Source organism: Seriola lalandi, unplaced genomic scaffold, assembly GCF_002814215.2.
Source record: "Seriola lalandi dorsalis isolate HSWRI2012SDOR001 ecotype SW California unplaced genomic scaffold, Sedor1 jcf7180002054898, whole genome shotgun sequence".
In the NCBI taxonomy this organism is placed as follows: domain Eukaryota; kingdom Metazoa; phylum Chordata; class Actinopteri; order Carangiformes; family Carangidae; genus Seriola; species Seriola lalandi.
Window position 1 is genome coordinate 4,805,800 of NW_019525450.1, and position 16,939 is coordinate 4,822,738.

The window sequence follows — 16,939 nt, forward strand, 5'->3', positions numbered from 1 at the left end:
GGCAGCAACATGCTCATACACAGCCACACATGCAGCACCCAGTGGTTCTCCATCCTGTTGTTCCAGCACTTGGGGCCATGCTGCTCTCTGTTCTAACCATAAAGTCTGGGAGTGATTTACACCTGGCATGCCAGGTGAATGTGATTAACCAGATGGTGGGGCAGAAAACAAACATTACTCTGACTCCTGGTCGGATTTAAAAACCACTTGTTAAACCTAAGGCAACTACAGCCGCACTCTGTATCTCTCTGCTTTTAGGAGAAATTCGGTGTTTCGCTGATGATTTTCACAGGATTTTTATCATTTTTTGAGTCAGTATTTTAAAGGCGGTGTGCAGAGTTATTATTGCACTTCCATAAAGCTCAGAGGAAACAGATTTAAAAAGGATGATCAACACTAAAAACAACAGAGGCCGAGATATCCAGGCTTTTTGTCCCTGTATGGGTCAAGCTCCACAAACAGAGGATGATACATTCGCCACAATGCAACTGGCCGGTGTCTTTACATCTTCCAAACTCCATATTCTCCGTTTGTAACACAGACTTTGTTATAAATGTGTCATCTCTAAGCCAAGATAACCCCGATGACATCATAATGACATCATGAGCGTTACTTTCTCAGACTTGACAAAGCTCCTCCAGAGCTACAAAAAACCCTCCTGGTTGCACAGAACGAACCATCACTACAAAACAGTGTGTGTAAAATCAGAGAGCCCCTTTAAATAAGATTGGTTGATCATATTTTATCCTTTTTCTAATTTTGCAGGAGCTAATCTAGTGCTCATCCTCTCTGCCTCTCAAATGGTTCTTTTTTTGACAGTTTTTGTAGAAGCCAAATAACCACTCCAGGTTACATTTCTCTTCTTACAATGAGTGCGACAGTACTGGGTAATTATGAGCAATCAGTAGAAAGAGGTGCAGCTGCCATTGTGCTGTAAAACGAGCTCGATCTATCATGCATGGCAGACGAGCTACGGGGAATGAAGGGAAAAAAGATAATATACTCGTAATGAATTCTTTGTGTAATTCCCATAGTTTTGTAGATCTGGAAATTCTCAAATTCAGTTTCCATAGTTTCCCAGACCATATGAATCATATAATTATAAAATGTCCTTACTTTCCCCTGCCTGCCTGCCTTCCTCTATCCTCCCCTTGTGGACCCGAGCCAGCTGTTTCTGCCGAGCGGCCTTCCAGATGATGACGATGGCGAGGGAACAGCAGCGCTGCTCCCACGACGGCATATAAATCTTTCCTTAGGTTCTGAAAGTCGAGCGTTTGCCTTGCGCTGTTGACAAAACATCTAAAGGAGTTTCAGACTACAGAGACTTAAGAGATTACCATTTTATTTTTCCACTGAATTTCTCATTTAATAAATACATAGTAAAATCACAGCTGTATAAACATTCAAATAAAAAACAACACAGCAATGTGGAAGTCCTTCCAGGAGACATATTTATACTTTTCCTCATTTGACTCCTGTTTCAGGTATTTTCTTCAGTTGCCTGAAAAATCATATTCACAAAGTAAAGCTTCCTTTTGGAGTACTCAAGCACTCTACCTGTCTGAAATCAAAACAGTCCGTGACGACCTACAACAGCGTGGATTATCAGCCTGCTACGACTTCTAAGCTTTTTACCGTTTCACAGAGGCCTAGTTATAAGACTTTGCTTGAGCACCACAACTCACTGTATCCCTCAAATACTCGTCCATTGCCAAACCTAAGAAAATGCAAGTCTAGTGTAAATAAGGCAGAGGCCGCACCTCTCCAGTTTTCCCCTCATAGTGGTGGAGAGGGCTCCATCAGCGGAGAGAGCATGGTGAGCCTGTGGTTGAGCCACAGTAAAGGCAGTGGGGAAGAGGGGGGTGAGGGAGTATGTGCATGTTTGCAGAGGCCTTGATATAATATACCTAATACTGCAGTTCAAAATTGTTGTGATGCTTAACATCACAGCCCACATTTGACTGTACTCTCAGGTTTTCAGTTTGTAGGTGTGCTGCAAACACAATAGATTCTGAATGTCCTGCCCTAAAATAAAATCCAACAGTCTCAGTTTAACTCGTTTACCATGATAGTGTGGTATTGTCATACAAGCTGTCCAGCATTAACATATCAATGGTGTGTCAGGAGGAGGGATTTGAGGCTAAGCAGTGCACCAACACAGTGTAAAGAGCAGGGAACTAACTTTCACATTCACCAGTGTGCAAATCCAGAATTCAACAGTGATTTTCAGTATTTTACCAGCCAAACATTTTATTCCTCTGATAGAATAAACACAAGTTTTCTACATGCAAAATCATCTGGTTGAAAAAACTTTTGAGCCAACAACCAAAACATGGACCACATTTGGCTGGCAAGTGTAATATCCCACCCAGACAGCGCACTGACATGGTTGGGGTGAGGTGTGATGCAGGTTATATTTGGCCGCAAAAGAACCGTGGTCGGGTGAGAGCTCTGTGTCCAACCTGACCACTGACAGGCCGTCTGCTACTCTGTAAAGCGTCCCAGCTGGTTCCCATGGTCTACGCCAAACTCACTGCAAACAGCAGGCTGAGGAGACAGAATTTATTGATGTGTGTTAGGGTTCACCTTTTCAAGATTATAACACATTTTCCATTTTAAATTCCGTATTATGCTTTAAATAATAACGCAAATGCAACTCCATGGGATCAAAGCATCAAAGCACTTACAACTTTAAGATGAGGACAGCTAGGTATATTCAGATTATCTATTATCTATCTTATCCTTTAACAATTAAAAGATAATGAAAAAAATATACCTCTATAAAGCACATTTTCAATGGACACCCTGTATTAATGTAACCTTTGTTCATAATAAAAACATGTATTGACTTGGTATCCTACTAAGCAGTGTCTGTAATGTGTGGTGTGCTTTTCTTGTTCATTGTCAATTAATGAAATTATGCAACTTGAATGAAATCTTAACATAATCCTTTACATCTTGAATGAGCTATATACTATAATAGTATAAATACTGTCCCTGGAGGAGAAGAACACCTTAATTTTCCATTTGTTGCTACATAAACTGAACATTGAAATACCTCTGTCAAGTATTTTGCGTGCTCGCCCTTTCAGGCCTTTAAACTGATCATGCAGGTGATGTCTTGTGGTCATAGACTAATTTAACTTTGCTGATCAAAGCCAGTGCAGCTGCTGCCATACAAAGTACCGCCATGTACCATATGATGTCAATTTAACTCAGGGAGGGTTAAGTGCTTCGGGGACATTTTAACTGAGCCACTGAAACACTGTCTGCAGCTTAACGTCTGAGATGTTTGTCTGAGGGTTACAATATAGATAGCTCTCAGTGTAACTTTGCTGCTTGTTTTGGTGTAGTCTAAGGTCAGCAGACAGACTTGGGCGTTGCTGTGACCCTCTGTAGTACAGCTGCTGTTGGATCAGCGCCAGCTAGTACGGCTGACTGTGCTGTGGTTTTATTAAAATAACAGCAGCAGAATAAGAAGCCACGTTCTTCATGAAACTTGAGTGGCCTCAGGAGTCATTGGTGCCCCCCCCCCCCCCCCCCCCCCCCATTCCCATTTTTTTTATTCATAATTCCCCAGGAATGTCTTACTAAGAACAGGATATTGTCTCGGCTTTAGGTATCCACTATCCATCTAGAAGCTGAGCCCAGAAAATACTGGGAATAAGGGTATGAATATATAAGTTAAAGCTAGGGAAGTTGAAGTATATTAAAATGTAACTCATATTAATAATACAATGCTTTTAATATAGTTAACTAGTAGTAAGGAGGAGAAAGGAATGAAGTGTATGCATGTGCTGTTGTTGTTTCTGCTTTTTGTGTGTTAGGAGGGTACTTTTTGCTAGTCTCACTTTCACAAGGTTGCCTTTACAAGAGGGCAGAGGACAGAGCGGCCCAGGGCTGCACTGAAATGAAATCAAAGAGCCAGACAGTGCTGCGGGGTGGCCAGCACAGCAAGAGAATGGCTCATATTTTACTAGTGGAAAAATCACCACCGAAAGGACGTTTAATTACAACTTTAGACAGCCATTCCTCATTTAATCCCCCACCACCTTCTCGTACCAAACCTCCATAGAGTCACTTATCAGTGCAAGGTTCCCAAAAACACACTCTCAAGGCCAGAGGAATAGTTTACACAACACAGCAGGGAAACTCACAGCTTCTGACAGAGTCTGCAAGAGGTTCTCGATCCAGAGACACATCTCTCTGAGTCTCCTGCATCTGAAAAATTGAAAAATTTGAAATATTTAAAAAGATATGCAAGTAATCACCTAAAACTAACAAACAACTTTATGAAAGTTGTAGTAAAACTATATGGAACACATGCTTACCATGATATGCTTTTTGAGGTATTCAGCTCTGGTCATAAGGCTTTTAATCTGGTGAGAGGACATACAATTCCAATAAATAAACTTAAACTTAAATTTATGCTTTCAATGCAGGTGTTTGCTGGAGCTTTAATTAGAGAAATATGTTTTCCACCAATGTTCTTGCAGCATGGCTTGCAATGAAATGAGGGTCGGACTAGGCAGCTGGGCAGACTATGCAAAGCTCCAAATTTCAATATTATGAAAGGTATTGCATATGGCGGGAGATATCATGATATTCGGTCCAAGCTTAGAATCCAACCAACGTTGGTGATCCCCTGACTTTTCCTCTAGTGCCACCACGAGGCATCTGACATCTTTAGGTATTTCAGTTGGTTTTAGTTTGTGAAATATCTCTGTAAATTGCAATTGACTGATTCAATGACTTTGTGATTAGGGCTCTGTGGGGGACAGACTGCCTCTTTCAGGACTGCTTCTTCTCCTTGTCAGTGAAGATTGCTCTTCATAACCCTGGCTGTGTGTTTGGGGTCGTTGTCATGCTGCACAATTAATTAGGGACCGATCAGATGCTTCCCTGATGGCACTGTGTAATAGATAAGAATCTAGACATCTAAAGTGCCAAAAATTGTGTGTGTGTGTATGTGTGTACCCAGGAGAACTGGTGATGTTTTAAAGACAACTGGTGGTCAGATCAAATATTTCATTAAGTTAATTGAAAAAAAGTTATAACTATTCATGGCTTTAGTATAAATAATAATTTCATTTAGTCGTAACAATATTTAACACTTGCAAGTATGTATACAGTATACACAGATCAGCCACAGCATTAAAACCAGTTCCCTGTTTCAATGTTATGGCTGATTGGTGTGTTTATATATATATATATATATATATATATATATATATTTTTATTTTTTTTTTTTTTTTTTTTTTTTTTACAAGAGGCCTTAAAAGTTATCAGCATACATATATATATATGTATGCAAGATGATTGTTAATAACTGTGATGATCAGAGTTTAGTCTCTAGTTGACTGAGCTTAAACCTGCAATAACCGATCAGTAATTATCAATAATTATCAGTATATATATATATATATATATATATATATATATATATATATATATATATATATATATGCTGATAACTTTTAAGGCCTCTTGTAAAATCAGAAGATGAATCTGTTTTTCTTTTTTCTCTTTGTTAAAAACTTTAAATTACCACATATATTTTCTGAGCTGTGTTTGTTTGCTGTCATTTTTGTGCAGCAGGAAACACAATGACTTTAAGATGCTAGTGGACATAAACTCTTCGTCCAAATCAGATTAAACTCATCTGAACTCTGCTGATCTGATTTTTGCTCTTTCTGTTATTTTTTGAAAACATTTCATATGGTACACATGTGCAAGTAGTAACTACTGTCGTCATATGCTTCAGGGTGCTCTTTACTGTGGTAACAACTTCTCTGGTGTTGATGAAAGTTCTTGGCTGCTCCTCATACCTACATGTATCAGCACAATGTCACAGTATAAAGCAAGCCTTCTTGTGTATTACTGCAGGAACATCTGAGGGTCATAATGACGGGAGACCTAAACTGATGGCTTCCATAATGTTGCTTTAAAACACCAATCTGTTGTGGTAAATAATCATTCTGACCACAGGTTTTTAGGATCCAGCTCTGACCTTATCCAGCCGCAGCACTTTAATCACAATTCCTTTAATCACCAAATACAATAAATGTGGAAGAAATCTGCAAGAGTGAGCAAGGGAGATATCGATAACTTGCAGAGCACCATGGTATGTACAGGCCTACTGAAACACAGGACAACAGGACCTCACATATGTTCAGCCATAATGACACTATGTCAACATACACTGGTTAGATCAAAGCTATGGTTCACATATGAGAAGCCAGGATATTGAATTACAGCTTGCTCTACAGTAGATATGAACGCACATGGAGGCCAGTCATGGCAGCATGTGTTGGCTCTTTTGGGTTCTCACATACACACATGCTTTCGATCTAATCTCCCACCCCCGCCTCCCTAATGCTGTGTTAGATTATTACAGCCGCATCTGAATTTACTTAAGACAAGCACCCATAAAACTTCAAATAGGGAGGTCTATGAGGCCCACTCAAACCCCCATCCCCTTTTGGGGTTTGTTGGTGAAATACTGTTGTCTGTTGCAGACTTAGTTGCTGGCTAAACAAACTGCACAAAAACAAAAGGGCTTGAAGCTTTAATAGCAGGCATGCACGACTTCTTGCATTTGTTTGTCAAAGTAGAATATCAATGCTAGTATTCACGATTTGATTCGTGAAAGTTACAGCCAGCAAATTTACTGGACCATCAAAATTTAGGGTTTATTCAAGTATGTTCAGGTTGGTACCCAAAGCAAGGATGCGGTCCAAAGGAAAAGTCTTCTCACAAAATTAGAGATTTTGCTTGTCTATATAAAATAAAATTATTACTATAATTTATCAAAGTCATTGATTGGAACATACAGTATATATGTAAGCCAAAATGCTTTTTGTAACATATATTATCAAGTTATGGACAATGTGTTTGTTAAGTTCAATATCAACTTCAACTCAACCAAGATGATTGTTAATAATCGTGATGATCAGAGTTTAGTCTGACTGAGTTTAAACCTGCAATAACCAATTTATAATAAACACAACACTCACATACAGTAGAGTATTATCACCTTTTATGCTAATATGGACAACCTCATCTAATGGAACAACATTAGCATTCATTTTGAATCATGTCCAACATTTGGCATCTGTTTAGCTCTTTTTTGGTTTCCACCAACTCCTGATATAAATGAACAGCTCTTTAGTTAATAAAAGCTCAACTTGTTCACCAGTTAGATGCCAAATTTGTGTGTCTGCTGTTTGAAGCAGTAAAAACAGCAAAGTTGCAGAAAAACCAAAACAAATTGACTGAATGACGCTTTAAAGCTTCGCAGAGCTGACAACAGAGTTGGGTGATAATCCTCGATTTGCCACGACATGCAACTCCTTTCACATAAGTGGTCATGTGATCCATCACTTAGAGCCACTTTAAGAATCCAATTATAAAGTGGACAGTGATCTATGTGTATGAAACAGTACTATAGATGATAGATTACATTATTTGGCCTTAACCATATAAAACAAGCACATGTGACCATAGGAGCAAGACTCACGGGTCATGTGATGGAGCTACTGCTCTCAGATCTAGTTGATCAGCAGAGGGCTTGTATGAGGTGACAGATAAGTTGTTCCTACCGTGAGCACTCAACCAGAAGACCTTCCTAGCCCCACTCACCTCACTGTGGAGCAGCTCTCTCCTGCGGCCCTGGGGCTCAGCTGGCTCACAAAGAAAGAGAGAAAAAAATTAGACAAAGAAGAATGAGGAGAGGAAGGGAGGAGCGAGTCCAGTACCTAATCACCTTGTTTGTTCAAGGAGAGGTCAACTACTAGATTGGATTTTGCTAGCGTGCAGACTGGGGGCTCAAGGGTGGAAATGGTTCTAATGTAAGCCAGTGTTTTCACAGTCAGTCATCCTGGAGGGGAGACTGACAGAAGAGGAAAGAGAAAGAGAGAGAGAGAGAGAGAAACAGAGAGAGAGGGAGGGGTCTCTGATGGCAAAGGCATTTTGGGAAACTGCACAACAAAGAGCTCCTAACCAAACAAAGAAGCAATGTTTTCTCCCCACAATCCCCCCTGGTGGTATCTGATGTGCCACACAGTGAGGTTTCCTGATACCAGAGAGAGAGAGAGAGAGGCTGGTTGGGATGGGTCTATTCTTTGTACACTATTTCTTGAGCTATGCACTACATAATAACTGCACACAAAGACAAGGTGGGGCCCCGATGATTTAAACATGGATTTATCTAGAGTAGTCCATTGCCATCACATTACACAAATGCCAAGGATTCAGTTATCTCTCTCTGCAATTTGGGGAGACAAACTTGGAAAGCCTCCTGGCGCAGGGACTCATGTAATATGGTTTTCCCAGCTTTCCCTATCACTGAATGTGTGGTCAGCCATTCACCATAAAGGGCTGCTAAACCACACAAAAGAGGTTTTTAGATGAATAACTAGTTAATCAAGAGAAAAGAGCAAACTAGTGAATACCTGCAATTAAAATAAAACCAACCGGCAGAAGATTAATCTGACTCTAGCCTAAATATCAGCACCTAATGGATGAACCTTAGCTGGGACTGGAGTGGGCTGGATGATGAGAGCTCTCGTCCATTAGTAAGATAATAGTTTTTATTTGTTTCCAGTGTGTAATAACACAAAGCCTGACTGAATGGGAAGCAGATGGCAGGACTCTCATACCACACACAGGGCGCTGGCACCGGGTCTCATCCCAGCTCAAAGCCACATGTGGATCACTCTATCCCACCTCTTCCATTAGGCCGATCTTCCAGATGAGCTCATGAGCCAAGGCTAATGGACGCCAGGCCGCAGAGAGAGTCGCTGGAGACTCTTCTGTAGTTCCTCTGTCTGTTTGTCTGTCTCATTAGTGTCCCTGTCTCTCTTTAAGCCAATTGCTTCACTCTGTCTCTCTCTCTGTCAGTTTGTCTTTTGCTCTTTCTATATCACTTTCTCTTAGTTATTTTCCATCTATGAGAGTTTGAGTCTTTTTTATATTCATTTCCATCCATCTCTCTCTCTGCAGTCTCTCTGTCTGGTTCAGAGTCTCTCTGTTTCCAGTTAAGTCCCTCTTAATCTATCTCTGTATCTTTAGTACCTCTCTGAGACATTCTTGTTTCTCTTCTTCAGCCTTTTCCTTGAGTATTATTTTCTTTGTTAAGCAATTTCTTGACCTGTCTCAGTTTCTGGCTGTACCATGGACTCTAATTGAATTTATGACCTTGTCCTTGCCCATATGTGCCCACATGCCTTCTGTCTTTCAAAATAACTATTCCTCAAAGTATCTCTTCTCCTGTTTCTTTAATAACAAATGTGCACAAGTATCAGATGTGGGACTATATTATGGTTTCAATTTCTTTCTCTGTCACCAACTACAGCCAAGGTCTCCTTGGCATGGCACTTGCATCTTGAACTACAGTGGAGTGGCTCAGTAGCCAAGAGTAGCAAGGGAAAAGATAACTGTGTAAAGCCATCTTCTATGGAAAGAGTTTATCTACCTGCTAGCACCAACAGTAGTTCTCCTAAGCACTGCTGGTACACATCCAGGGCCACATGATCATCCAGCCCATTCTCTTCCTGTCAGGGAATGAAGATGCAACATAATGTTTTAAATCAGACCACAGAGATACTTAATAATAATTCATTTAACTCAATACTGATACTGCCAGTCTGTTAACATTGCAAAATTATTGTTCACTCCTAAAAATGTTGGTCTAAAGAGCAGAGGCACACATATAAAAAGATTTACACAACAAGCACAATGTCAAATAGTTTTTGGTTCACCAGTCTTCTTAAAAGATGTGGTTTGGAAGGCAATGTGTGAAAGGGGGGTTGGTTTATACCCTGTCACTTTGTTTGTTTTTTTATACCGCTTCTGTTTCACTCTGCCTTTTGGTACATCTCTAAAACAGTAGCATCATCCAGCAGTAACCCTAAGCTAACCTTAGCAATGGCAGTAGAGGCCATCTCCAAAGCGGCCTGCAGCCGTGGTTGGTCTCGGGACATTTCTGAAATAGCAAGGAAACAGAAAAAAAACGACTTAGAGTCCCACTGTGTACCTGTCTAAACGTAGCATCAATGCATTCTACTAGAAAATAAACAATAGTTTGAAATCGCATGTCCACAGCAGCATTTTTAGACTCCAGTAATGTGGGCTTGAGATACTTTGATTCTTAAAGATTTCTTAATATTAATTTTAGGTCAACAGGGTAATTGAGCACAAGTGTTCTTGAGCAAAACACCAAATACCCAAGAGACCAAAAGGCAGCCAGTCTGTAGCTGACCCTGACCTCTGCAGCAGGGGAAAAGAAAATTACATTTTCCTTTCATTCATTTAAGAAGTAGAAAGGATCAAACATCTTTGCTTTCTTACAGCCTTTTAATGTAATTTTCCATAACAATAATCGCACATTTTTGAAGAGGTTTGTACTCACAAGAATAATAATCATGAAGGGGAAAAATGTACTAAAACACCATTATTACATTTAATTTCTCAAGCTGTCCTCTCATATAGCATCTGACCAGACAATGCTAATGCCTGCATGTATTGGCCCTGCCTCTGCACTGAGCTGTGTGCGTTACCTCGGAGGACATCCCTGGAGGTCCGGGCCTCCTCAAAGCTCAGTCTGTTGTCTGAGGCCACCAGCGCTTTCAGCTCCTCGGCTCTGGACACATACTGGCTGACCTGCAGGAAGTCCTCTTACATTGACTCAACTTAATCACATCAACCATACCATATGCTCTCCATCCACACCATATGGTATTCATAGAGGAGAATTCATTCCAAGTGAAACTGGAGTGTCAAAAAAGGACCAACTGAAAATAGAAAGTAATCCATATGTGAATCAGGGGAGTGTTTTCAGACCTACCTTCTGCCTGAGGGCATCTTTACGTTGACGGTCCGTCTCATCTGCAGAGGGCGGAAAGTAGAGATGTTTTGGTTTTACATTTGGTGAGTTTACTTTGACAGTTTGCTGTGGTGTAACAAAGGCAGGGCATTGTTGAAGGGCTTAAGCCACAGACAGGAAATGAGAGTGGTTGTTGCTCTTACAGTGAATAGCGGGGACAAAGTGCTCCAGGGCACTGCAGTACAGAGAGAGAGCGGCCGACCTCTCCCCCTCCTGGTCCTTCTGAATGGCCTGCAGGACAAGCTCTTTCTGGAAGAGAAAATAGGAACTGGCATCACTGAATGCAAGCGGCTACAACTCTCCATTGCTTATGCATGCATGCAGAGTCATACGTGAAGGCACGTGGGGTAGGCATGAACACAAACCTATTAACACATGTGTACATGTGCTCAGTCAATCACGCACACATTATTCATGATCATCTAGAGTATATAGACACATGCCAGCACATATTTCCCTTTCCTCATATTCTCTTACCGCTTTCACAAGGCTCTCTGCACTTGGCATGTGCTCCAAATCCACAAAAGGGTGAGTGAAGAACTCTGCAAAGGTGATCCGGGCATCTGGATTTCTCTCCAGCAGCCGCAACAGAAGGTCCCTGCAGTCTTTGGACACCCTGGCCCCGGGAGGGAGCTCATGCACAAAATACGACCTTATTATGTTGCACTCAATCCACAGGACAAGCCAAATGAAAAGGACAGCAGATTGTTGCCAAAGACCTTCTAGTCTCACATCACTACCTTCTGTCAAAAGATGACCTTAAACCTCTCTATGTGAATCCCTGGGTAATGGACCACATGCTAATCCAATCCAAAGTTCGAGCCTAATGTTTGGCACAGGAATTCAAGTTTTGCAAACCCTCCATCATTGAAAGTACTATTATCCTTTATGGTCACAATGGTGATAAAACTTAATGTTTGTGTGCAGCAGGCAAATCACGACAGAGATGCAAACACAACTTTTAATTGGCAGCTAGTAGTTATTGGTCTATTTTAACGTCTCAAAATCAAGAGATAGGAAACTATTGTTTAATGTATTTAAACATCAAATTAGAATTGTATATCATGTATCTGGTATCTGTACATATATACTTAAAGCAGTTGACTTAAAATCATTTGCATTATGTTTCTCAACAAGTCAACAACTGATCATACTGTATGTTACACAGACCTGTTTTACACCTGTGTTTGCCAATATGTTAAGACATTTTTTTTTTATTTGTATCGCAGACTGTTTAAATGTTGGATCATCTTACAATGGAGTGCCTTCACTGCCAGTTCTCCTTCAGTGAGACAAGGGAATACTGTGGAAGTGTGACATCTAGTGGTTTTACAGTGAAGATTCACAAATAAAGTGAAAAAAGCAGTTTGAAGGAAATTTGTTTTGATTACACTGTTGGATGGGCATATCAACATCTACATCTACAGGGAACAAAAGCATCTCACATAAAATAAGGACATAAAGTACATTTAATAAGAAATGTAATATTTTTAATTCTAGTATTTTGTTTTTTATTGAGTTTAAGTGCTTTAATTTCCAGGTGATCTGATGATGTGTGTGTATACCTTAAGAGACTGAATCTATGTTTACTTAAGAAAAACTGTTAAACACAAACACGCTGCAGTAGAACAGTGTTTTTGTTACTGAATGAAATGTTTACTTGAGTTCATGCTTTGGCTTTAGTTACAGTGCCATCCTTATAGCTAGTCATTTTCCCAGAACATAACTCATTATGGTCTTTCAAAGGTTTACACCACTTTTATTAGACACCATATTTGTCATCTGTAACATGTGTGTACACCAAACTATGTAGCACAATGTAGCATGGTTTTAGGGCACCAGTGCAAGCAGTGACTCATTCATACTATTCTGCAGAACAGCTGACATCTCGGTCCAGCACATTCACTAATGGGTAGCTCATTTATCACTCAACACTTACCTCAATAGGTTGGTTACTCCGGATCTTCTCCTCCAATTCAGCATAAGACCTTGATGCGAATGGTGCTCGCCCAAACAGTGCCTCTACATGCAAACAAACAACGTTTAATAGACTTTTCCAACTTATAATCAGCAGTGATTTAAGTATTTGTCAATAAAAATGAACGCGTCCACTGTTAATAAAATTATTCATTTAGGTAAAGGGTATGCATGTTTCAAATGCTTCCATTTAAAAATGATCTGGCTTAAGCTACATTAAGAGGTGCCCTGAGGAGTTATCTTGTTAACAAACAAAAGCTTTTACATTGACTTGTATCCTCGAAGTCTAACAAATATGTGACATGGTTTTCCTTTCTCATAAAACATTTGCGAAGTCAATTTTTTAAAAGTATTTTAAATAATTGGTTACTTGCTAGAGGTCTTCTTTCTCCCTGTCTTTGTTTGGGTATTGCTACATACTGTATTTTGGTGTGTTACCGCAACCTGTAGAACAATTGAATGTGCAGCACCACCCATGTTTATGTCCATCCTTGTGCACGTGCACATGATTAAAATATACAAAAAAACAAAAATAGACTGACACTAGAATAACAGCTCCTTAGAACTAATGGAGGTGAGAATTTCCACAGGAATGATGTCGGTCTTTAGTGAGATATTCTTAGCAAACAGTTTGCTAATTACATGCTATTCTATTTGGCTTACGTGACTGACAGTGACAGTAACGCCTCCTATTGTACAGTTTAACTTGTCACCCCACACAGAACAATTACTGTGTTGTGCTATTGCGCTGCTATTGCACAATTACTATAACGCTTAAGGGGGAGCAAACTATGCTAACATTTTATGATTTATGGTGCAATTGTGGTTGTGACCTACTAAGTGTGCTCTTTCAGGCTTGTAAGGGAAGTCAACTGACTATCCTTTTATTGTTGATGAACAGTGGCACATTGGAAATGATTATTTATGGGTATTCATGCTTTGTCACACTAGATACTTTCCATGGAAAAAAAATTGTAATTGTAATGCTACTTAGATTATATATTCAGAAAAATGACAAATAAAATAACATCTTAGCCACCTAGGAGCAAACAGCCTGGTAAACTAGGTGAGGTAGCGTGTGATTCAGTCAAGAGATGAAAAGGTAAACTCAAAGTACTCACCGTAGAGAATGACTCCAACTGACCAGAGATCCACCCTGGAGTCATACTGTCGTCTGCACACCATCTCAGGAGCCATGTAAAGAGGAGAGCCTCTCAGGGCACTCTGCTCATCCCATGGTGACATGTACTGGGCGAAACCAAAATCTGAGATCAAACGAGAATTTAAACAACATGTTCACTGGGAGAGGTCCAAATGGATACAATCCCCCTAAACATGCCTTAAACTCCTGTATAGCTCCACAAAGTTGCATGTTTTAATGCAGTGTGCACAAATGTGACCTGCTCAAAAAAATAAGTTTATTTTCTTGATCTGCAAACCTAACAGCACAATTACCATGACTGTGATTCAATGTTTCTGGTCCCTGGCACATTCCTCACATTATTACAATCACATCAGTGTGAGTTTACGAACAGGTGTGACAGTGTGTGTGAGATCACCTGCTAGTTTGAGGGCAGAGCCACTGAGAAGAATATTCTGAGGTTTCAAGTCCAGGTGTGAGATGTTTCGTTCATGGAGAAACTGTAGGGCACAGGCTGCTTATACAGACACACATACAAATACACAATTCTCTCTCATTCTCAATTCTCATACTTACAATAAATGAGCAAAAATGATCAGATTCATTTTCATATTTTTGTTATCTTCTGTGTGAATCCAACTAACGGGTTTCAAACCCAGATTTCTGTTTGCAGATGAAAGATAATCTGTCAAACTCGTAATCTCAGCCTACTTTCTATTTCATATATTATATTTCATATATTTTTTTTAACAATTCCCTACATAACGAAGAAAAAAAGTCACATGCTACACAAATTAAATGTAATATAAATTGTAATGTAATTGTAATGCTGATTTCGTAAAATCTCATCACATGCTCTGGAGGTAGACTTTCCATTCATTTCTGACTGCCTGCCAGGTCTGGCAATTACTCACCTATCTGTTGCAGGAAGCGGCGGGCCACCCTCTCAGGTAAAATCCTGCGACTGCGGATGAAGCGTGAGAGATCTCCACCGGAACACCACTCCAAAATCAGATAAATATTCTCAGCATCCCACTAATGAAACAGAAGAATGAAGACACTCAGAGAGAGATTCAAAGGAAGAATGTAACTGTTTCCTTTTCTGAACACAAAATTCATAAACATTTCTACAAGGAGAGTTTCGTTTGCCTGCTGTGCCCTTTAGTGATCTAGTATTGGCCACCAATCAAGACATGGTTTATATGAACATATGCTCACTATTATCACCATGGTGAAAATACGATCAGATCTTTTAACATTAATTTTTTTTTTTTTTAATTCATAACACATCCCTTGCATAAGTTGAACAAATCTAAAAGATATAAATGATCTTACCTGAAAGTCTTTGAGCTGGACTATATGAGGGTGACGCACAGTCTTGAGGATTTCAATCTCTGTGAGCAGGTTTTCTGTAGATGCCTTGTTTAAAGTCTTCTTTGCAACCACCTTCACTGCCACCACCTCTCGACTGTCCCCCTGCAACATCACAGTCAGGAACTTACAAGTACCTGCAAGTGGTGACTGCCGATTTATTCAATGTGGACTGTCAGAGCCTCAGACAGAATTGGGGGTGTAGAAATCAGATTTAGTAATGGCAGATTCATTGAAATATCATAGTTATTGAAGTATGGTAAGTGCAGTAAAGAAAGCACAGTCACGCCTTTAACGTGAAACATGAATGTCTGTATTTGGACTTATGTGATGATTCCATGACTCCACAAACTCACCTTTCTGTAGGCTTTATAGACTGTAGCATAGGTACCGCTGCCCAGCCTCTCTGTGAGGATGAAGTCTGCCAATTTTGGAGGAGCAAAGCTTGAGGCTGAGGCCATGCTGACAACAGCAACATCAAATTTCCCAAGCAGGTCTGGGCTGCAATGTAAGATGAATATGCTATTGATACCAAATAAATGATCTGACTTATTGTCTTTTTATAGGGAGGTCAGAGGTCAGAATAACCTGCAGAATAGGGATGCTAACCTTGCACCTGATGGTGACACTATTTCCCAGTGTATTTACAAATCATCTGATAGTCACGTGCATTTAGACTTCACACTATTTAACAATGTACAGGACGTTGATATGTGAATTACCAAGACTGCAGCGGTTCAAAGTACAGCCTCTAATATTGTAGAAAGAACCGCTTCACGCTGCTTAGAAACGCCCACTGCAAATTATTTTTGTCAGGAGGAAAACTTGTTCTGATGTTCGCGCGAATAAATTCAAAGCTTACTCAGTTAGTTCAGTGTTTACTTGGTGTGAACACTTGGTGTGTCCCGGACACATACCACACTTCAGACAGGCTCGTTAAATGTCTTAGGATTTTGCATTTTTCCTATCGATAGGTGTGTGAACTATAAACCGATAATTTTTTTAACTTTATTTGGTATACCCGCCTGTAAGGGCTAGCTACCTAAGTTCTAGCTAGCGTAGCACTTGCTGTGCTAGGAATATAGTAGCTTACTATTCCTAGCACAGCAAGTGCTACGCCAACTACTGCAGCGTTAAATATAGGCTCGTCAACCCTCGGTCAAAAATAAAAGTAATTAGACCTTCCGCTTCCTTTCAAAGTTTTTCTTTAAATATATATGCAACTAGTTGACGCTTACCTGTAAGCTAACAACTCCACAGTACATGAATGAAAAGTGAATGTTTACATGGCAGACAGGGCAGGCTGCATGCTGTACTGCAGTGATCAGCTGACGTCAAAATGTATTAGAAAATGCATTACTGCCCCCTAGCGTTGGTACTCCGCTACTGCAGATTATGGGAGGAATTGTACTCTAATCATATCAATCGATACGACCTCTGCCAAACGTTAAACACTATTCTGTAAAATATATGATAATATACATAATAATAACGAACAAATGAATAAATCATAAATGCCGCAAACTGACACATTTATGACTTCACAGTTAAGGTATATAACAGGG

At 40.0% G+C, this 16,939-nt stretch overlaps 1 protein-coding gene across 2 annotated transcripts; it reads right to left on the reverse strand.

The window, feature by feature from the left end:
* Positions 1–1,325: 1,325 nt before the first annotated feature.
* On the reverse strand, positions 1,326–16,703 carry ulk3 (unc-51 like kinase 3). Of its 2 annotated transcripts, none has more exons than XM_023429737.2 (17): positions 16,613–16,703; positions 15,731–15,875; positions 15,339–15,479; positions 14,918–15,038; positions 14,422–14,517; positions 13,984–14,127; positions 12,825–12,907; positions 11,363–11,518; positions 11,029–11,134; positions 10,847–10,887; positions 10,560–10,662; positions 9,921–9,985; positions 9,476–9,554; positions 7,642–7,682; positions 4,332–4,379; positions 4,158–4,221; positions 1,326–2,547 (listed from the first exon to the last, which is right to left on the reverse strand). In XM_023429737.2, exons 2-17 carry the CDS (start codon positions 15,833–15,835, stop codon positions 2,531–2,533), a joined length of 1,410 nt encoding a protein of 469 aa, XP_023285505.1. In that variant the 5' UTR covers positions 15,836–15,875; positions 16,613–16,703; the 3' UTR covers positions 1,326–2,530. The 2 variants fall into 2 exon arrangements, with proteins under 2 accessions (XP_023285505.1, XP_087036338.1); XM_087180212.1 differs by having other exon boundaries at positions 14,422–14,520.
* Between the last annotated feature and the right edge of the window lie 236 nt (positions 16,704–16,939).